General features: G+C 56.2%; 2 protein-coding genes across 6 annotated transcripts in view; one reads left to right on the forward strand and one right to left on the reverse strand.

The window, feature by feature from the left end:
- The first annotated feature begins 51 nt into the window (after window positions 1-51).
- Window positions 52-20,393, forward strand: TMEM42 (transmembrane protein 42). Of its 2 annotated transcripts, none has more exons than XM_032412567.1 (3): window positions 52-285; window positions 2,569-2,715; window positions 19,362-20,393. In XM_032412567.1, exons 1-3 carry the CDS (start codon window positions 94-96, stop codon window positions 19,407-19,409), a joined length of 387 nt encoding a protein of 128 aa, XP_032268458.1. In that variant the 5' UTR covers window positions 52-93; the 3' UTR covers window positions 19,410-20,393. The 2 variants fall into 2 exon arrangements, with proteins under 2 accessions (XP_032268458.1, XP_032268457.1); XM_032412566.1 differs by lacking the exon at window positions 19,362-20,393 and adding an exon at window positions 3,427-5,363.
- ZDHHC3 (zinc finger DHHC-type palmitoyltransferase 3) overlaps window positions 13,664-21,644 on the reverse strand; it is a 55,115-nt gene continuing 47,134 nt past the window's right edge. For 2 of the 4 annotated variants that reach the window (XM_032412560.1, XM_032412561.1), the window contains exon 8: window positions 13,664-15,771. In XM_032412560.1, coding sequence (XP_032268451.1) covers window positions 15,514-15,771 — 258 coding nt within the window. In that variant the 3' untranslated portion in view covers window positions 13,664-15,513. The remainder of the gene's footprint in view (window positions 15,772-21,644) is intronic. The other 2 variants (XM_032412559.1, XM_032412562.1) reach the window with 2 other exon arrangements.

The raw sequence follows: 21,644 nt of genomic DNA on the forward strand, positions 1-21,644 counted from the left end.
CGCGTCACGTGGGGCCGCCGCCCAATCGCGGCGCGCGCTCGGTCCCGCTGGTGGCGGGTGCGCCGGGCGCGGGGAGAGGTGGCGGCGGGCACCATGGCCGAGAGGCCGCAGGCCCCCGGGGGCGCCGTATGCCCGGCCGCCTACCCCGACGCCCCCGCGGAATTCCCCCCGCACCTGCAGGCCGGCGCGATGCGGCGCCGCTTCTGGGGTGTATTCAACTGCCTGTGCGCCGGCGCGTTCGGGGCCCTGGCCGCCGCCTCCGCCAAGCTGGCCTTCGGCAGCGAGGTCGAGCCCGGGGCGCCGCTGCGGCCGGCGGGTGGGTGGGCCCGGGCGGAGGAGGGGCGCTGCGGGGCCCGCGAGGCTCCGGGGGGGTTGGGGTTGGGGGCGCAGGGCGAAGCTTCACGCCCGCGGGTCTGTTCGCCCGGTCCGCAGCCGGGCGCTGCAGTCAGCTGGGGCGGCGGAGCATCCCTGCATTCTAAATCCCGTCAAATCCTCGTCCAGTGTAGGCGGTAAGAGACCTAAGCCTCTTCCCTACCAGGGACCTACAATCTGTCCTCCGATTGGGCTAGTTCGCTTTCCTGCATCCACTCTCTACCTTTCATTTTAAGCCCCTTATGCCTGAACATGTCTCTCCACGTGACTCTTAAGGTGAGAAGCCTTTGCTCCGTAATTAACGAGTGTTTTGACCCGAATACCCTGCTGCCAGGAAAATTGGGAGTTTGGGACACGTAGGTGTAAGAGAGGACAGAGAAGCATGCTGGACACCCCGCCCCCACCCCCTTGCTGAGAACTCCTAAACGGCCTCCACACGTCTGCTGAAGTGGACCCCTGCCCCTCCCATCCCGAGCGGTAGGGCAGTGTCTGCTGCCCGAGGGGTTTCACTGCCCCAGCACCCAGGGTTAGTTCCTGACCTGGACAGTGGACAGACTGGTCCATGCGGGTAAACCTGTTTAGGGCTAATCCAGTGGGAACCACCATGCTTGAGATTAGTGCCCTGTTGGGTGTAATTCTTGAAGTGCTCCAAAGGAAGATGAGTACCTCTGAACCATGAGGCTTCCTAGTCTGGGTAGTTGTGCACCAGGCCTTCATAACTACATAAGCAGGTTGCCGCTGGTTCATACAGTGCTTTTGTGAAAATTCTGCAAAGACACCCTTTCCTTTAAAAAAAAAAAAGATTTTATTTATTTGACAGAGATCACAAGTAGGCAGGGCAGCAGGCAGAGGGCGAGGGAGAAGCAGGCTCCCTGCTGAGCAGAGAGCCCGATGTGATGTGGGGCCTGATCGCAGGACCCCAGGATCACGACCTGAGCCAAAGGCAGATGCTTAACAGACTAAGCCACTCAGGCGCCCCAAGACACCCTTTCCTTATGACACTGGAAAGAAAGAAGAGTATGAGGGGCGCTTGGCTGGCTCAGTCAGTAGAGCATGCACCTCTTGGTCTCTGGGTTGTGAGTCCGAGCCGCACATTGGGTGTAGAGATTACTTAAAAATAAAATCTTAAAAAAAAAAGAGTATGCTGTTTAGATGGTCACCCCAGAGGAGGCAGCTCTGTCTGCAAGCAGGTTTCTAACTCAAAACCAAGCACGGGGTCTGCATGTTGAGTAGGAGGCTTAAGATCCTCTCCTTTCCAGGCTCTCACCTTTAAAAAAAAAGAAAGAAAGAAAGAAAAGGGGCGCCTGGGTGGCTCAGTTGGTTAAGCGTCTACCTTCGGCTCAGGTCGTGATCCCGGAGTCCTGGGATAGAGCCCCGCATGAGCAGGGAGCCCGCTTCTCCCTCTCTCTCTGCTGCTCCCCCTCGTGCTTTCTCTCTCTCTCTCTCAAATAAATAAATAAAATCTTAAAAAAAAAAGAAAAGAAAAAGGCTGCAAGTACTCCAAGTGATGGCTGGGATCACTAGTCAAGTAGAGGGGGCGGTTCCCTGAGCAGGGCTGTGTCCTGGTTAAGAGCGTGGACCCACTGCCTGGGTTTGAATCCTGGTGGCTCCCACAGGTTATAGGCACTTCAGGCAAGTTGCTAATTTAGGCTCCTTATCTGTAAAGTGAAGTTAAGGAATAAATGAGAATGCACTTAAAACACCTGGGCACAGGGCCTGGCACAGAGTAAAAACTCCAGAATGCCCAGCAGGACTGGCCTGAATGTCCCGTAGCCTGCACGGGGTGGGAGGAAGCTTGGCGAATTCACGCTTTACCTGATCCCCGGAAGTGAGGACTCTGCCCCTGATTTGCTCACACTACATACTGACTAATAACTGCTTGCCCTCCGGCACTGATCCTCAACACCAGTAAGGGACTGGTATTCTAAACAAAGTACTGGTTACGGATTAGCATTTTGCTCTGCCCCAGGGCACATGGCCAGCACGACGGTCAAATAAGTCTCAGTTTATTTCAGCTGTAAAATGGGTGTGCTGAGCACAGGGTTAGGTGAAGTCCTGTGCAGGAAAGCTCTGAGGAGCTGTGGTGGGGTCTCAGTAGGGGCCCGGCTGCTGGTGATCAGGCCCCTGGGTGTGCTGTGAGGGGGGCCGCAGGTCCGCCGTGGCTGAGCATGGACGCAGTGACGCTTTCTCCCGCAGGTGAACATGGGCTTCTGCATCTTGGGAGTCATTGTGATGGCGACTACCAATTCTCTGATGTGGACATTCTTTAGCCGGGGCCTCAGTTTCTCCATGTCTTCAGCCATTGCATCAATCACAGTGACGTTTTCAAACATCCTCAGCTCGGTGAGTGGCCCGAGGGTACAGTCCCCCTGTCCCAAAGCTGGGTTCTGGGTGAGTTGGGGAACTCTCGCCCTCCCAGACAGGAGCTGACGCAGAGATTGGGCTGTGGCTTGACCCCTGGGGGCTGCTCCTCTAATCTCAAACTTGGCCGAACTCTCAAGCTAGCTGGGGATGAAGTCCAACTGTAAAAAAACCTACCTGCATGCTGCCCTTCCAGGCTGCAGCCCTCATTCTGAAGTCTCGGCCACCTCTGTGCTAGCTGGACGCCTAGGGCTCTGTGAACTTGAGCGTGAGACGTGGAGGGGGGCTGCTCTTTCCTCTGATAGCCTGATGTCAGCCAGGCAGGGCTGAGCGCAGTCGGTCCTGCCGTCGAGGGAGGGAGGACTTGGCCGGCCGGTTTGGATCAGCAAACACCAGGCGTCCGCTCTGTGCTGGGCTTTAGCAGCTGGCCTCTGCTGGGCTTTCTTGTGCACTTCGCTCGGGGCCGGGGCTGTGAGGAAGGTACCCTCCTCCCCTCTCCAGGTGAGCCAGACATGAATAGTGACTTGCGGAAGGTGACAGCTGGGTTTCAGGCCCCCGACTTCCAGCTCCAGACCTTTCCTCCTGCCCCAGGAGGGCCGTCAGCCCCCAGGGGAGTGAGGTGGTGCCTCCTCACCGCGCTCGAGTCCTGCGGGCAGGTGTGGACGTGGCCTCACCGTGGTCTCTGTCCCGCAGGCCTTCCTGGGCTTTGTGTTGTATGGAGAGTGCCAGGAGGTTTTGTGGTGGGGCGGCGTGTTCCTCATCCTCTGCGGCCTCAGCCTGATCCACAGGAAGCTGCCGCCCAGCGGGAAGGACCCCGAATACAAGCAGAAGTAGCAGCAGGTGGAGAGACAGCGCGGCGGCCCAGGCGCAGGGTGGCGTGTGGGGACCACCTCCCAGGGCCTTCTGACCATCAGCCAGAGGGAGATGCTGCCGAGGGAGACGGGCCTCTGACCCAGCAGCCTTGAGGCTGGCCAGCTGCCCCTTCTGGAAGGGGAGGGACAGGCGCACTCGTGTTCAGCCTGAAGCCTTCTCGAGACGCCTGCGCGGTGCTTTCGATTCTCACGCCCCTGGGCCCACCCGGTGCCCCTCGGCAGATGCTGGAGACCCTGGGGTCAGTCTGCTGGGCGTACGGCCTTGAGACCGCGCTGTGATTGCAGTCCTGTGGCCGAACAGAGGCCCGTCCCATGACAGGGGGTGGGTTCCGGTGGAGCTTTCCGACACCTGCACGCGGCTTACCGGGGATCTGCGTCAAGCTTCTGCATTTCGACAGGGGAAGGGAAACCGGATTAATAAATCCGTTGGTTTGTGAGTTAGAAGTAGCAGGTGTGGAATCTTGATGCTGTCCTACTTTTTTTTTTTTTCCTTTCCAAATTTTCTGGAGTAAGAGGGGGCAGCCCAGTGAGCCGCAGCCCTTGGGAGGGAATTGAGAGCCCGCCCTCGCCCCCCGGGGCCTGGGGCTCAGCTGCTGTCCCGCCTGCCACGCTCACAGAGCACGCGGTTCCCTCCTTGTTGCCACCCGGGCCGGCGCTCTTCAGTTTCAGCAGCGTCTGTCCATTCTCTTGGTACACAAGGAGGAAGGCTTGACCTCACCACTTTGGGGACCTAGTTTTGTTTTACTTGGTGGGAAAGGAAACCAGCCCAGAGGCCGCTCTCGCCCCCTCATTTCCGCTGTAGGCCTCTCTGCCCTTTGATTTTCTTTCGCGGATCCCTGTGACATTTTTGTATCTTACGCAGTGTGAATGTTCCAAGTGGTCTGTGTGCTGCCTGCACGTTCCCTCCCTCGTGTGGGGCTTCAGGTCCCTGGGGGGGGGCTCCCCTGGATGTCCCAGCGCCCTCTCAGCTCTCCCCGAGGCTGACCGCCTCCATGTCTTCTTCAGACACTCCCTGCAGTAGAGAGGGACTTGGTGGCCAGTAGGCAGTGGGGGGGGAGGTGGAGGGACAAGGGCGGTGTCCAGGCTGCCCCTCCTCCCTGCCCATGTAGCACCTCCACTGCCCTCCTCTATTACTCATTGCACAGCTGACGGATGAGCTTCCGAAAACTGTTCCATGGCTCCTACTGAGTGGGATCTGGCCTTACCCACCTCTCCAACTTCTCTCTCGCTGCCTCCTTAATACCCCCGCACCCACCACGCTTGAGTTACCCCCCACACTTGCATCTCAATAGTTCTCGAGTCTAGTACGTCCAGTCCTGCCTCCATGCTTGGTGTTTTTTTGGAGGAATAGGTAAGCCCATTCTAAGATTCATAGGAACCCTCAAGGGGCCCCTGAATAGGCAAAACAATCTTGAGAAAGAGCAACGTCGGAGGAATTACACATCCTGATTCCAAAACTTACTGCAAAGCTACGTAACGAAAACAGTATAGTTCTGGCTTACAGACATGAACCGATGGTACAGCACAGAGGACCCAAGCCCTTTGAGAAGAGTGTTGAGACCATTCAGTGGGAAAGGGCATCTTTTCAACAGCCTGTGCTGGAGAAACTGGATATCTGTATGCAGATAAAAGAACGAAGTTGGACCCTTACCTTTCACCATACAGAAAACGAACTCAAAACAAATCAAAGATCTAAAATTGTAAGAACTAAAACTATACACTCTTAGAAGAAAACCAAGGAAAAGCTTCATGACATTGGATTTGGCAATGATTTTTTGACACCTAAAGTGCAGGCAGCAAGAGAGAAATAAATTGGACCTCATCAAAATTAAGAACTTTTGGGGCACCTGGGTGGCCCAGTCGTTAAGCATCTGCTTCGGCTCAGGTCATGATCCCAGGGTCCTGCATTGGGCTCTCTGCTCCGCGGGAAGCCTGCTTCTCCCTCTCCCACTCCCCCTGCTTGTGTTCCTTCTCTCGCTGTGTCTCTCTCTGTCAAATAAATAAAATCTTTAAAAAAAAAAATTAAGAACTTTTGTGCATCACAGGACGCCATCGAGAGAGTGAATACATAACCTACAGAATGGAAGATATTTTGCAAACCATAGATCTGAAAAGGGATTAATATCCAGAATATATAAAGAACTTCTACAATTCACCAACAAAAAATTCAACTTAAAAGCAGGCAAAGGACATGAACAGACATTTCTCCGAAGAAGATATACAGATGGCCAAGAAGCACGTGCAAGATGCTCAGCATCGCTGGTCATTAGGGAAATGCAAATCTAAACCACAATGAGATAGCACCTCATGCCTATCAGGACGGCTACTATCAACACAAACCAAACCACAGAAAATGACAAGTACTGGTGAGAGTGGAGAAACTGGAGCCCTTGTGCATTGCTGGTGGCAATGTAAAATGGCACAGCCACGGGGGAAAACAGTTTGGCAGATGCACAAAAAGCTAAACCATCATATGATTGCAGCGGTTCCAGTTCTAGGTGTATACCCCAAAGAATTGAAAGCAGAGACTCAAACAGATGCTTGTGTACCGGTGTTCATAGCAACGTTATTTACAATGACCAGAAGGTGGAGACATTCTGGATAAACAGAACGTGGTAATATACATACAATAGGTTATACAGCCTTAAAAAGGAATGAAGATCAAACACAGGCTACAGAGATGAACCTTGAAAACGTTTTGCTAAGTTAAATAAGCCAGACACAAAATGACAAATATTGTGTGATCCCACTTATATGAGATACCAAGGAGAGGCAAATTCATAGAGACAGAAAGTAGGAGGGGGGTTGCTCAGGGACCGGGAGGAGGGGAATGGGGGAGTTAGTGTTTAATGGGGACAGAGTTCCGGTTTGGGGCAGTAAGGTTCTGGAGGTGGATAAGTAGTGATTGTTGCACAACATTGTGAATGTATTTAATGCCATTGAATTGTCACTTAAAACTGGTAAATTTTATGTCATAATTGTATATATCCATACATAAATTGTATTTATCCACAATTGAAAACCAAACCAAACTGAGAAAAGAGGGAATGGCAGGAAGAGGGATTGGAGACAGCTAGTGGTGAAGACTCTTTCAATGAGTTTTCCTACGAAGGGGCAGTAGGTGGCAGAGAAGATGGGGACAGGAGAGGGGGTTTTATTTTATTTCTGGTTGTGAGAGGAAAAATAGCATATTTACATAGGCTAATGGCAGTGAACTATCAGTGGGGAGACTGAAGGTGCAGGGAAAGGGGCTGTTCAGAGCCCTGAGCTGGGGCCGGTGCACACCTGAGGGTTGGCTTTAGCAAAGGATGCAGACATCTCACTCTCCAAGAGGTCAGGACTTTGGTCTGTGGGCAGAGCGCCAGGTAAGGTGGCTGGATGTGGTTGGAGGGGCTCGTAGAAGTTCTTTTCTTGAAGTTCCTCAAACTTCAAATCATGAAGAAAAGACAATGCACCTTAAAAGAAAATTGGGCAAAGCACATGAGTTGATCATTCATAGAAGAGGAAGCTTAAGGGACTCCTGGGTGGCTCAGTCGGTGAAGCGTCTGCCTTCGGCTCAGGTCATGATCCCAGGGTCCTGGAATCGAGCCCCGCATCGGGCTCCCTGCTCAGCGGGGAGCCTGCTCCTCCTTCTTCCTCTACCCCTACCCCCTGCTCATGCTCTCTCTCTCTCTCTCTCTCTCAAATAAATAAGATCTTTAAAAAAAAAAAAAAAAAGGAATTGCGAAGGATGAAATTCTGAAATTTCACATATTTCCGATGTGGTTTATATCTCTCACTCCGTTTGTCCTGACCATTTATCCACTGGGCAGCCTAGAAAAAATCAAGCCCTTTCTGGGGGGACAGCTGCATGTCATAATCAAACCATCTTCCTAAGGTGTGCGGACCAGGAAGGAGGAAGAGGAGGGACAGAGAGGCGTTGTTGCAAACTGCAAAGGCCCTAGAATGCCGATCGTACCCCGACACCCCTCAGGGGTCCCGAGTCGTCTGAGCTGGCAGGGGCACGCGGGGTCCCTGGGATATGCCCTCCCCAACCGGCAGGAACACAGCGTCGGCCCACAGAGCCTCTCAGCAGCTGGGTTTCCGGTGGCCCCATCAGACGACAGGCTCTCTCCCGCGGGCACCTGTTCAGTGACCCAGAAGGTCCAGCCCAGCATCTTCGTACCCATTTTTGTAGCTCAGGGGCTGCGCGGAGTGGTGTCCAAAATCTGCATCAGGCCTGAGCCCAAGTCCCGTCTGCCGCGCCTGAGCTGTGCGGCTGGCCAGTCCGAAGATTCTCGTCACTGACTTCCTGAAGAAGGAGCACGCCATCCCTCACCTCACTTTGGCGCTCCAGACCATCAAACGTGAGGTCCTGCAAGGGCCGGTGTTTCACCGGCGGCCGCGCGGGGTCCGGCCCGGTGCTCGGGGACAGCCTGACCCTGCCCAGGGCGCGGTGCCGCTCGGAGCCCTGCTCGTGGGGCCTGGGGCGCCGGAGCACTCCTTGATCCTGTCTCCCCGCCTGTCATGGGGGACTGATGTGGGCACATGAGGACGGAATGGGGGGCGGCCCTCCATCCTCAGACGCCCCGGGGCCTTAGCCAGGAGCAGGGTGTGGCTGGGAGGGGCCGGAGCAGGGAGAGGCGACAGCGGGGCAGGCGGAGAGCCGGGGATGAATCATGGGGCTGAGGCAGGCTGACACTGTAGCTGGCTGGAGGCCAGCCAGGAGGGGTGATTAAAAATACCCCACTTCGGATGCAAAGGTAATAGGAAATGGCTCATCCGCAGCTCACGGTTAGGTAAATGCATGTGCACAAGGACCATCGGGGAAAGAGACAGAAAAATCTATTCGATCGTGTGACAGGCAGCGGGATAATGGGGATGCTCTTGCTGCTTTAATGTTGTGTTTGAGTTTTAAAAATAGATCTTTACAAGAGGATATATTTTGCCCCTGCCTGGCAGACAGCTCTTTTCGCTCCTTCCCCGAGGGAGGGTGTAGGGTCTCCTCAAATGTGCGGGTGGAGACTACCGTCCGGAGAGTCTCCGTTCCCTTCGGCCACGATGAAATAAGCACCTATTGTGTGCCGTGCTGGGGGCCCCCTGCTCAGCCCAGAGGACCAGGACCTCAGTGCCCCTGACTTGAGGGGCCGTATAGTGTCCCTGGGTACGGGCGCATTCCTCCCATAAATATTTACTGAGCACCTAATACGTAACCTTGTATCACTCACTCAGCAAATACCTGCTGTCTACCTACTGCCTCGGAGCCCCCAGCTCTGGGAGGACGTAAGGCCGTCCCCGCTCTCCTACACCTGCCTCTTCTAGTGGAGGGAGCGGGACACGAGTACAGGGTAATGTCAGACAAGGACTCGTGCGCCAAAGAGACCGAAGCCCAAGGGTCCCCTGGTGGGAGAGACAGCAGCAGGTCAGGTGGGGCTGAATCGGCTGGGGTGGGGGGCCTTCCCTGGGAGACCCCCCCAGCCCAGGCAGACCCGAGAGCAGCGGCCCTGGTCGGGGACGCAGCGAGCGCAAGGGCCCCCAGGGAGGCAACGCCGGCCACCCAGTGGTGCCCTCTGAGGACCAGAGACCTGGTCATTCCCGGGAGATGTGAGGGGAGGGTGGGCGGGCTGGAGACGCCCCCCCCAAGGGCCCTATGCAGGCAGCAGAAGGGGTTGGATTTGATTCCAGGAGCAACAGGGAGTCCCCGGAGGTCAGGACATAACCTAATCAATGGTTTTCTTTTTTAAGATTTTTTATTATTTTTTTTAAAAGATTTTATTTATTTTACAGAGAGAGACAGCGAGAGAGGGAACACAAGCAGGGGGAGTGGGAGAGGGAGAAGCAGGCTTCCCGTGGAGCAGGGAGCCTGATGCGGGGCTCGATCCCAGGACTCTGGGATCATGACCTGAGCTGAAGGCAGACGCTTAACGACTGAGCCACCCAGGCGCCCCCTAAGATTTTATTTTTAAGTAACCTCTACACCCCACGTGGGCTCGAACTCACACCCCTGAGATCAAGAGTCACATGCTCTGCCAACTGAGCCGGCCAGATGCCCCGAACCAATGATTTTAAAAAGGGCCTCCGAGGGGCCCCTGGGTGACTCAGTCGGTTAAGCTTCCTGCCTACGGCTCAGGTCATGATCCCAGGGTCCTGGGGTCGAGCCCCGTGTAGGGCTCCCTGCTCTGTGGGGAGTCTGCTTCTCCCTCTCCCTCTGCCCCTCTGACCCTACCCACCCCCACTCATGCTCTCTCTCTCAAATAAATAAACAAAACCTTAAGAAATAAAAAAATAAACCAAAAGGGTCTCCGAGAGCTGGCAGGGACTGCAGTGACGTCACCCAGGGCGGAGGCCGCAGGCTCCTGGTAACCTAATCTCAGAAGTGAGATCGCAGCACTTTTCCTGCACTGTTTTTTAGAAGTGAGTCACCAGGTCCGGCCGGCCCTCTAGGAGAGGGGGTTCCACAAGGCAGGAGGTGGGTGTCACTGGGGCCCATCCGAGAGGCTGCCCCACATACCTGAAGAGGAATTTGCTTTGTTCCACAGGAACTAGAATCTCCTATTGTGATTTTTGCAAGTGTGAGTATCCCTGGGGCTCAGCATTCCTCTACCTTCCCTTCCCCGAATTGCTCTATAGTCAGCATGGGTCCCGAGGGCACAAGCACGAACAGGCTGGGACCACGAGGCGGGACAGGAGGACACCTGCAGCCCAGAGCAGAGAGGAGGGGGGGCCCAGAGTTAAGATGGTGTGTTCGTCCCTCTTTAGCCAGACCCTTCGCCTGTCTCTCTTCTAGATATTTGCATTCCTTCTGGCCGCTTGAGAGCGTAGGGGTGGTCTTTGCTCCTTTTTTTTTTTTTTAAGATTTTATTTATTTATTTGAGAGAGACACAGAGCACGAGCGAGGGGGAGGAGCAGAGGGCGATGGAGAAGCAGGCTTCCCGCCGAGCAGGGAGCCCGATGCGGGGTTCGATCCCAGGACCCTGGGATCATGACCCGAGCCGAAGGCAGACGCTTAACCAACTGAGCCACCCAGGCGCCCCAGCCTTTGTTCCCTCTGAGTGGAGAGGTGGCAAGTGTCGTCCAGCCACACCAACTGAGAGGTCGCTAGAGGCCCAGGCCACACTGTCTTTTGAGACTCCTTGTAAATTAAAACCCAACAACCTCCAAAACAGGCTTCAGAATTCATGGCATATTGTAAAACCCCAATTTAACAAACTGAGAGCTTTGATATTCAGGAAACAGGAGGGAGTGTGACCGTGCTTTTCACCAGGCCTGATGGAGTTTGCGAACGTCCGTGTGCCGGCCAGGAGGGGGAGGCATGTGGTTCAGAGATATGTGACAAGTGTCATCTTTATCCCGCACCTGCATATACAGCCTTTTTTAGAGATTACATCAAAAGTCTAAATTAGGGCCCTTTGCTCATTTATTTTTACATGATTTATATAGCACTTACTATGCGTCAAGCACTGTTGTAATGCTTTAAAAGAGGACCTTAATGGGGGTGCCCGGGTGGCTCAGTCGGTTAAGCATCTGCCTTCGGCTCAGGTCATGATCCCAGGGTCCTGGGATCGAGCCCCGCATCGGGCTCCCTGCTCAGCGGGGAATCTGCCTCTCCTTCTCCATCTGCCTCTCCCCCAGCTCATGAACTCTCTCACTCTCTCTCTCGCAAAAAAATAAACAAGCAAACAAACAAATAAATAAAATCTTAAAAAAAAAAAAAAAGAAAGAGGAACTTAATGGCTTTGCCCTTTCTCTGGTTTCAATAAAGTGGAAGGATTGTCCAGCCAGGGCTCATCGGAGGTTGAGAGAGACGCAGGCCACTCCCAGTTTCAAAACAGAGGATGCCCCAACAGGCATTAACATGTCATCTGCAAAACAACCCCAAAGGGAGGTAGGTGTTGTAATGATCACCACTTCACAGAGGAGGAAACTGAGGCAGACAGGTGGGCATCCGTCCCAGGCCACATGTGGGTACGTGCACTGGCCCTTCTGGGCACCCTGCCCGTCCAGACAGGCCGTGGCCCCCATGTGTTCTGCAATGCTCTGGGGGCTGGGGGGCTTTGGGGAGGGTGTGGACAGGCTGCGCTGGGCTGCCAACACCTCGTTCCCCTGGGGGTGGCACGGACGCCCACCCCCTACATGTGTGTCAGACGAACGTGCAGGACAAGCGTGGTGCGCTCGCCCGGAATTGGGTCAGGGAGCTCCCAGAGGGACATGGCCTGTGCCTGTGGACGGGGAGAGGCCCCCCCAGTAGCTGCTCGCCCCACCTGGCATCGTTTCTGTGCCCGAGGGCGTGGGGCACCCAGCATGCAGCGAGACCGTCTATGATTCAGAGCGTGACATGAGAAGAACCTCCGAATGGACATCCAGCTGCGTGAGATGTGCGAGACCAGAGACCCTGTCTGGCAGGACCCCGCCCCCACCCCCCCCTCTCTCTCCCAGGAATTTTCTAGCACAAGCCCAGTCTCCAGACCTTCCCTGGCCCCAAGGCTCCACTTTGGGGATTCTCCAACCTTCCAGAGACTGATCCAAGTCGTAAGCAGGTGCCCACTGCTCCTGACTTTCAGTATTTTTCAAAATGTGGCCCCGGGTCCTCTGCACCCGAATCAGCCGCAGGTGTGTGTAAATGCAGAGTCCTGGGCTGGCGCCCTGGCCCTTAGGGGCATCTGCATTTTGGTAAGGGCCACGTGCCTCCCTGCGCAGGAAGGCCTCATTGGGAACCGCCGGGGATGGGGCCCTCGGCCGGTTTGTGAATTTGCTGGATCTTTAGTTCCGTCTCCTCCACTCCAGCCCTCTTATCGCCAAGCAAGCACCGTGTACCCCAGCACCCCTCCGTCCTCCCCACCCACTACTCCCCAGAAATGAAGCTGCCTTTGGGGCCCTGGGGGCCTCCACCCCAGGGTACAGAAGGATCAGGTCAGCCAAGGGGATTTTGACTTGGACCAGCCCAGGAGAAGGAGCGTTTTAAACAAGGATGCCCCTTCCTGGCCTTTGGAGTAATGAAGACACCCCAAGGGGCACCCCCCCTTGAAGCCTCCCGCCTTGCCCACCACCTCATCTCACCAGCGCTGGTGGCCCCCACGGGCACAAGGCTGGGGGGCTGTATAGGAACCTACCCCGAGACCCCCCAGGCCTGGAGACGGGCTCTGGCAGGAACACAGGCTGCCGCAGGGTAAAGGCTGGCCCAGCTCTGGAGGGACGGCTTCCCATGCTCAGCCGTCCTGGGCAGGTGCAGGGGAGGGAGACCCCATGGCCAGCAGCTCCCGCTCCCTTGAGCAGGGGGTCTGTTCCGGGGGGTGGGGAGGTCATCTTCCTGGGAGGAGGCGCTTCCTCGTGCCAACTGAGAGCCCTGCTTTGTGAACTGAAGCTCTTCCTTCTTCTTCTGCCCTCCAGAGACTTGCTCAAATGATCAATACGCTTTTAATTAAACTCCAACTGCTTCAAGAGGACTGTGTGGTCCCCTGGGTCATTTTTTTTTCTTTCTTCGAACAAGCTTCTTCCAGTATCTTGTGCTGGGGATCACGTGGGCCCTTGGGGAGCCATCTGATCCTCTGAACTTCCCAGGTCAAAGCCTCTCCTGAGGGGTAGGGCTTCTTTATTGGGCCCTACCCAGGATGCCGGGGGTGGGGGGGCCCTTCTCAAAGGCTGTAACCCCAGCGGAGCCCCTCTGGCAGAGGCCTGTGTTGAATGGGAGTTATTTTGTGTGTAATGTGCATGACATTCAGGGGCAGTGGCCTGGCTTCTGAAGTCAAAACCCCTCAGTGCTGGGCACTCTTGCTCCCAGTGCCCACCTCCCTGGCATACAGTAGGTGTTCAATAAATGCTCATTGCGTGAAAGGTGAGTTTTCCTTCTGCTGGAAACCCCCCCCCCCCCCCCCCGGGAGATGACCCAGAGAGGTTTGGTGAGTGACTCACCACCCACAGCTCCTGCCTGTGTGTGAGGCTCCCTTGTCTCCTATGCGGGGAATGGAGAAAAGAGACTTTCGTAGAGGTGTCCTCGAGGTGACTCAGAGGCAGGACACCACCGCCCAGATCCAGCCTGGGATCTCCTGCTGAAGAGAGGAGACTCCAGCCACCGAGGTCAAGCAAAGAGCTTTTTATTCAGAGCACGAGGTGGAGGTTTGCGCCCAGCCTCCCTCCCTGTGGCCCTGGTCGTTTTGACAACAGCTACGATCCTGTCAGTTGGAGGCAAGCACAGTGTTAGGTTCTCGACAGCCGCCGCGGAGGGAAGGCCACCGTGTGGGTGGTGACAGGAGGACAGCGAGGACAGGAAGCTCGGGGTTGGACAGATCAGCACCCGCGTGGCCCTGTCTGGACCCCCCGAACGGGGTCTGACCGCAGGTAACAGGCCTCTGAAGCCACCGGGCACTCCGAGCTGGCTCAGGGGGGCTGCTGGAGCCTCAGCACCCCTGTGACCACGGGCCTGACGTTGCCAGCGGTGACCAGGGGACCCCCTTCCCTTATTCTAACGGCTGCCTCCTCCGGGGCTCCAGGGGGGGCATTGCTTTTCTCTGTGGTGTGGAGTCTTTGGTATAGAGTCGGCCGTGCTGGTGGCCCGGGGGCTGCCTTCCGGGTTAGGACAGCAAATAACAGGCCTCTGTGATGGGCAGGGGCTCTCCCAGAGTGGCTAGTGGCCTCGCCCTGCCCAGACTGCGAGGGAACAGCCTTCAGAGCCGACCAGGGCTCGGGCCATCGTCATGAGTAAATACTAAAGCTGATACGGACCAGGAGGATAGGCCTGCGGCCTGGTGGCTCTAGATCCCTGCCATCCTCGTGGGATGTCCTCCCAGGGCTCTGCACTGGGATTAGGACGGGTGGCTCTGGGAACATCGGCCCCTCCGAGTAGGTAACCCTGGGGCTCAACCAGGCTCATCCTGGTAGAGTGTGGGCTCTGTGTGTGTGTGTGTGTGTGTGTCCCCGTCTGTCTGTCTGTCTTCCTGGTTCGTCGGTCTGCAGTCCCTGGCCACCACCCATCCTCTCAGACAAAATGGTCCCCAGCTCGTGAGAAGTGGCTTAAAACACAGGCCAGATAGATTTCTGGGCAGTTCATGCCCATGTGAGACTCTGTCCAGAGGGCAAGTGAATTAAGCTGTCAGGGGAGGCCAGAGAGTCCCCATCTGCACAGGTCCTCTCCCCTCCCCACCTCTGGACGGCTCCAAGCTGTCCACCTCACTGACGATTCTAGGGTCTGTGGAATGGAATGGGGACTGAGTTTGGGCACCGCTGTTGTGACACCGTTACTGTCCTGACCCGTGTTTCCGACCTGGGCACGGCCCGCACGTGTGTGTGTCTAGCCCGGTTTGGGGTCCCCCTCACACCAAGCCCGAGCCGCGCAGGTCGCTGTGGCAGCCGCGTCCTTCTCCTGGTTTAGACAAACTCGGGGGGCGGGGGGGGCTCGCCGGGGAACAGCTGGGATCCTGCAACCTTTCCGGGCTCGTCTGTCCTGATGTCAGCGTCCCACCCCAGGTCCCCAAGGCCAGCCCTGCTCTGTCCTTATATCCTAACATCATGGCCGTCGTTCTCAAAAGCCAGGAGCCAGGGCCCAACCTTCCCAAGAGAAGACAGGCATCCCAAGAAAAGCCAAAGGCAAGTTCTTTTCCGCCCCGATCAGAGCTTCCTTTGCTGGCGAGGCCGTGCCAGGTGCGGGGACGCCCCGTCTCGGAAGGACACCCAATCCCGCTCTGGGCAGACTCTCCTTGGATGGCCTCTGAGAGTCTCTCATCCTCCTGTCACGCTCTAGTCCCCCCGCCAAGACCTGGCCCAACCTGGGGAGAGGAGGAGGGGGAACAGGGGATGGCAGCGGCCGTGAGCGGCCCGCGGGGAGCGGCAGGGGGGCAGGGGTGCGGGGCGGCGCATCACGGCCACGCCGGGGCCACGACGCCTGCATCCAGGTTGCCAGTGGCCTTTCAGTGCCTGGCTCTCCCCCATGGCGGCGTCACTCATCTGTCACCTCCATGGAGTCCTCGTCCTTCCTCTCCTCCGACTGCTCCTCCGTGGTCTCCGTGTTGTCCGTGTCGGACAGCGAGGCCGCCTGCCGCACCCAGTCCCTGTCACGGAGAGGCTTTGGGTCGCACGGTCCGGAGAAGGGGTTGAGCCAGCTCGGGGAGAAGTCCCCACCAAAGGTCTCTTTCACCGACTTCCAGCTGCCCCTGCGCTCCCTGGGCTGGTGCTTTCGTTTGAGGCGCTCGATGCCCTGGGGGGACAACGGGATACAGAGGGTCAGGGGGGATGAGGGGGGCGGCCAGGACACAGCCCGCCCGGGGCCAGGTCAGTGGGGCGCGAGCGGGGTGGGGTGGGGGAGCGGTGGGGAGCGGCACAGCAAGCAGGGGCCGGGGTCCCCCCAGCCTCGCTAGGTCAGGCCGGGCTGCCGAGGCGACCAGGGCCGAGGAGTAACATGGCACCGGCCCTGAGAGCACTAAGAAGATGAGTCCTCCCTGGGGATTCTGGGCCACGCCCCCCCCCCCAGCAGGTGCAGCCGACGTAGCATGAAGAAGGGGTGCGGGCAGTAAGGGGAGAGCGCGGGGCACAAACACGGGGGCCGAGGAAGCAGACTGTGTGCATAGCTAGCGCCAGCGTGCGGCGGGCAGCCGGGGGGCGCACAGGCTCGCCGTCGGGGGGCCCGGCTCGGGCGGCAGGCGCGCCCAGCGACTGCTCCCAAGCTGCCCACTCACCTGCCGCGGGGCATCGGTCGCCTGCGACTCAGCTGCCAGGCCCCAGAAAGAGGGTGTGGGGGGGAGGGGAGAAGCCCGCAGGAGTTAAAGGCACAGCCAGGTCAGCTCTCCAGGCCACAGCACCCTCCACAAAGGCTTTCAGCCCCACCGGGGCCTCTGCCTTCTCCGCCTCTTCCGGAAGCCAAGGGAAATTGCTGGGGTTTGCCAGGCATGGGCACTGCTCATTCACACGACTCATTCCCCCTCAGAACGACCTCTGAGGACCTCGTTCTGGGTTCTCTCTTCTTTGCCACACAAGAGACTCACATAACTGGTATGATCCCTTCTGTTATGCAGAAAGAGAAACTGAGGCACACACACAGACTGAGACCTGCCCCATCCTCCGGGCCAGTTCTTTTCCAGAACTCTCTTCCCACTCCATCTCAGAGATTAAAGTTTCTCGGCTCTTGAAAAAAATTGTCGTTTAAAGAATCTGATCTCAAGGTATTTCCTTGGAAGGTACTAAGGACAAAGGGCAAACCAGTGAGGGAACTTTGCAGGTATCACCCTAACCGAATCAAAGGTAACATCGCCTCAGTACCTTTCTTGCCCCAAACGCATAATCTTGATCTAATTGTGAGAAAACATTAGACAGACGCAAATCGAAGGATATTCTACCGGATACCTAGCCTCTAATCTTCAAAAGGGTCAAAGTCTGATGAAAATGCTTCGGAACCAGACAGAAGTGATGGTTGTGCAGCATTATGAGTATACTCAATGCCAATGAACTGCACACGCTAAAGTGGTTGGTTTTATGTTATGTGAATTTCATCTCAGTTTTAAAAAAGGGGGGTCGGGGCGCCTGGGTGGCTCAGTCGGTTAAGTGTCTGCCTTCGGCTCAGGTCATGATCCCAGGGTCCTGGGATCAAGCCCCACATCGGGCTCCCTGCTCAGCGGGAAGCCTGCCTCTCCCTCTCCCACTCCCCCTGCTTGTGTTCCCTCTCTCACTGTCTCTCTCTCTCTCTGTGTCAAATAAATAAATAAAATCTTAAAAAAAAATAAATAAAAAAGGGGGGTCAAGTTCATGAAAGAAAGACAGGAGCGTCATGGATTGGAGCAGACTACACAGACATGACAAGCGATGCAATGGGACAGACAAGGGTCTCAGTGGGGGCACCTGGAGAAATCCGAATGAAGCACGGAGATCCGTTAAGGGTCTCAATCAATACTGTCCCCGGTTTTTGTATTTGTATTGTGGTTATATAAAACGGCTCCCTTTGGAAAGACTGAGGGAAGGACGTACGGGAGCTCTTTGTGCTGTTTTTGCCACTTTTTTGTAAGTCGGAAATTACGTCACAATAAAAGGTTAAAAAAAAAATCAGAGACACAAAGATGTGAGCAACAGAGTCTTGAACACTGAGTAACAACGTGACAAGCTGGAAACAATCGAAACGCCCATAAAGATGGCTAAGTCTGCGATTCTACAAAGTGAAACACAACACAGCTATGAAAAAATGGTGTTGATACAGTTCTGTGTCACACGGGAAAGTCCTGTCCACTGGTGACAAGGCAAGCAAGCCAGGTTAGCTGCACATGATGTCATGGGACCTGTAGTTTCCTTTGGGGATGGGGTCTGAGGTGGTTCGTATCTATTTCTGTGGACTTCCCACACGTTGCAAGCTTTCACCAACGAGTGGGTGTTACTGTCATAATCAGAACGGAAGAGCTGTTCCAGAAAATGGACCTTGCTGACAACTCTTTTGAGGGAGCCTCGCGTAGGTCAAGAGCCCGGGATGCTGTGCTGCTCACGGACTGGCCCCTCGCCAGGCCTCCCTACTTAGCAGAAGCTGCAGGGGCCGCCTGAGGGGTCTTGCTTTGGGGGATGCTGTGTTCCCTTCCCGGGCAATCCTTTGCAGCCTGTCAAGAGAGGCATCTGAAGCACGATTTCAGGGAAGCTGGGACATCAGGAGGCAGGGCAGGCGACAGAGGGGACACCCAGAAATGGCAGATTGACTGAATCCACACTGACTCAAAGCCATGACTGTGGGATCCTCACAACCGCCCTGACAGGACGTGGGTGTTGGTACTGACACTTGGCAGAGGGGAAAACAGAGGGTCTGCGTGGCCAAAATAGAGGGTCTCCCGTTGGTCTTCGGAACCGGGGCGAGAACCAGTGTCTTCCTTCTGCCCAGGGCGTTTTCAATCCTCCTACAAATTCTCACTCTACCTGTGCTGACCACCAAGGCAGAGGAAAAAGCCAGAGAGGGAGAGGGAAGCCAAAGAGCCCACAGGATGACTGTGTTCCGTGGCGAGCACTCTGGGATGACACTCAACCTCTTCACCAAGCTCGTAAGAACATCCCAGATCGGAGCCCGGCCCGTCCACCAGATGAAGTTCCTGAGCAGGTAAGTGGACAAACATCCAGGACAACTCTGAGTCTGGACAGAAGAAAATATTCCAAATGCATCTGAGGCCTAAGAGAGGTCTGAAGGTCTGAACCCGCGGGGTCAGGAGGAGCCAACGGGGTTTCTTTCTCCTGGTAGGACTCAAGTTTGACTTTTGGGTGGATTTCCCGGTGTGCTGAAGGCAAAGTTCTTCAGCTGGAGGTTTGCAGAGAGAGCAGTAATACCCACTTCAGGCCCAAGCGAACAAGAATGGCTGATTCCTGGGTAGGGGGCAGCGGCCGCAGCCAACATCTCTTATAGGGAGGGTGTGGCTTGGGGCTTCGGGGGCCCCCTCTGGCAGGATGACACATGAGCTGTAATCTGCACGACCCACAGAGTCCCCAGAATGAACGGACCAGGCCTAAGGCTCCCGAAGGAGGCAGAGACCCAAGCACAGGCTTTGTAAGGACTCAGCTGAGACTCACGGAGCAAGAGCTCATTGTCTGCCCCCCGCCCCCGCTCCCCACATCATCAGACGGAGAAAGTTGGAGACACCGCTGCCCGCGCCACGTCCCTCCCCTTAGATGGCCAGAGAACACTCTCTCTTCATCTGTACTTTCACGTCCTTTTCCTGCAACCCACAGCTTGGACAATACTTTTCTGTGCAACCCGGCACCGCCCCCCACAAAGTTTCACGAAACGATACTTAGTCCACAATTGTAACCCATTTTTATTTATTTTTTAAAAAGGCCGCTGCACACGGACAAACTGGTCTCACAGATCATGAACCGTTGTGACCGTGGTTTGAAGAGCAGAGGTCTAGCAGCGCTAACGTTTTACTGAAGCCACACCGGGTGCCGGACGCCATCCTCACAGTTCCGGTCGTGACTCGCATTCAATCCTCGCCTTGACCTTGTGATTTAGACGGCCTCCCTGGTTTGACAGGTGAGATCACGGAGGCTTAAGTCAGCGGCGGCCCAAAGTCACACTCGAAGGATGTCGCTGAGCAGGGCCTTGAACCAGAGACTGGGTGGGGCCGGGGCGTAAATGCCCGGTCACCGGGCTACGTAAGCTCAGCAGCAGAGAGATTCGGGGCATCCTTATGTCCACAGATCAGGACATGTGCTTCCCCCAGGGGCTTCTGCAAACACTCCTCCTTGGCTCCCGTGTGCGCGGGTGGACCCCTGGGGGCGACTCCGACTTGCTAGGATCCTCACGGCGGTCATGCCACCGAGGACTTGTTTCCTGAGGGAGAGTGTGGGGGGATGAAGTCTCCACTCAGGGACAGCAGACTGGCCAGCGACTGGTTTCCGTGTCACTGTGAAGGCTTTATATCCACTGAACCCCTCGGTGCAGAACCCAGGTGGACAGATGAAATGTGGAGGATTGCCGGCCAGACTAACAGTTTGGCTCCCCGTCAAACCAACAGGCTTTTCTTGTTTGCTCAGCATCATTTGCTGGAGAGGCTGTGGGTGGTGAGGGGGAGAGGGGCTCCCGGTCGGCCCACCCCACCCAGCACCACGTGGGACCGTATCGTTGGCAGGCATCAGGGACCGACCACCTCCAGGGGACCCCTGCATGCCCCACGGGGACTCTCGGACTTGAGCGCGTGTCAGTCTCCTGGAGGGCTGTTCAATCCAGACTGCTGGATTTCTGGTTCGGTAGGTCTGGGGCGGGGCCTGAGAATGGGCATTTCTAACAAGTTCCTAGGTGATGCTGACACTGCTGGTCTGGGGACCACACTCGGAAACGCACGGCCTCCGGGCACCACAAGCAAGAAGATCCTTGGGAGGGATTCTAGCAAGATCTTCCTCTCTTCCCATTTCTTTGGTATTTAAGGACCCCTTCTATGTTGAGACCCCTGGCTCAGTTGGGTGGCTCACCCTTGGGGCTGATGCACTTACAAGCCCCGAGAGGAGAGGAACTTAAGGACCGTTAGCCTGGCTGGGGGAGCCCAACGCAGCCTCCGGAAGCCTCCGGTTTCTGGGTGATGCCCGCCTCCCACAGCTGGTTCAGAAACAGTTCTTAGTCCCCCTCAGCAGACAGATCCCCGCAGCAGGAAGGTGGCTCGTAACTTTCTCGGCGGCCGAGCCCGAATGAGAAAGAACTGGTCATTCCAGGTGTCTCGCTTTGGTTCTTCCGAGACGAAGTATTCCACGGGAAGAAATGGTGTGACACTCGACTGCCACCCAAACTGATTTTGCCGGCACGAGGTCATCAAGCCCGGGCCCAGAGGCGGAGATCTGCCTGGATGGAGGCCTATGCATGTTCAGCCTGGTTGCTAGGAGCACACGCCTGAGGTCGCCAGGCGGGGAGGAGTCACCTAATCCAGCTCGCCACGTCACCTTCCTCTTTGTCTTTCCCTGCCACGCTCCAGGGCCCACGCTCTGAAAGACCACGGCTGCCACGGGCTCAATGCCCAGCGCGCACCACCCAGAGCTGTCGGGGCGCCTGTGCCGGAGCCAAAAGCCGGGGCCGCCTTTGTGTGGAGACATGTCCTCTGTCCTCAGCCATCTGGGAAGACTGGGGGGTGCTCAGGGATGCCCGTTTCTTCCTGTGTGGATGCCAGGCTGCGGGCCGATCACTCCACAGCCCCATCCCTAGTCACTGAGCTCCCGGCAAAACGTCTCCCGCTTCGATGAAAGTGAGCGAGGAAAACCACAGGGAACCCGGGGTTTTCCTCTCTTCCGAGGGCAGCATTTCCCTCTGGCTGAAGGGCTCGGGAACATTCCTGCTTTCAGCCACAGGGCTTGTAAAAGCCCAGAGGTAGAATCGTACAGGGTGTCGAAAGCAGCCTTGTTCTCTGGGAAGGATATGCATAGGACGCTCAGGTTTAAAGGATGAATTTCTATGTTTAGGACTCAATAAAAAAATAAAATCAATATGTTTTCAGCACTATCTACTGCATTCCTCAGACATTCCATGGGAAAAAGAACCAACCTGGGTCACTTTAAAAAAAAAAAGTTCCTTGAAGATGGAGTGTTTGGAGGGCATCCAAATACGCAAAAACATTCCCCCGGCAGGAGGACCAG

The sequence above is a fragment of the Phoca vitulina genome, unplaced genomic scaffold, assembly GCF_004348235.1.
Source record: "Phoca vitulina isolate PV1807 unplaced genomic scaffold, GSC_HSeal_1.0 scaffold13, whole genome shotgun sequence".
NCBI lineage: Eukaryota > Metazoa > Chordata > Mammalia > Carnivora > Phocidae > Phoca > Phoca vitulina.

Coding starts and splice junctions, on each gene's coding strand:
- TMEM42 (XM_032412566.1), top strand. CDS start 94: ATGGCCGAGAGGCCGCAGGCCCCCGGGGGCGCCGTATGCCCGGCCGCC. Junction 286..2,568: donor AGCTGGCCTTCGGCAGCGAG/GTCGAGCCCGGG, acceptor TTTCTCCCGCAG/GTGAACATGGGCTTCTGCAT. Junction 2,716..3,426: donor TTTCAAACATCCTCAGCTCG/GTGAGTGGCCCG, acceptor TCTGTCCCGCAG/GCCTTCCTGGGCTTTGTGTT.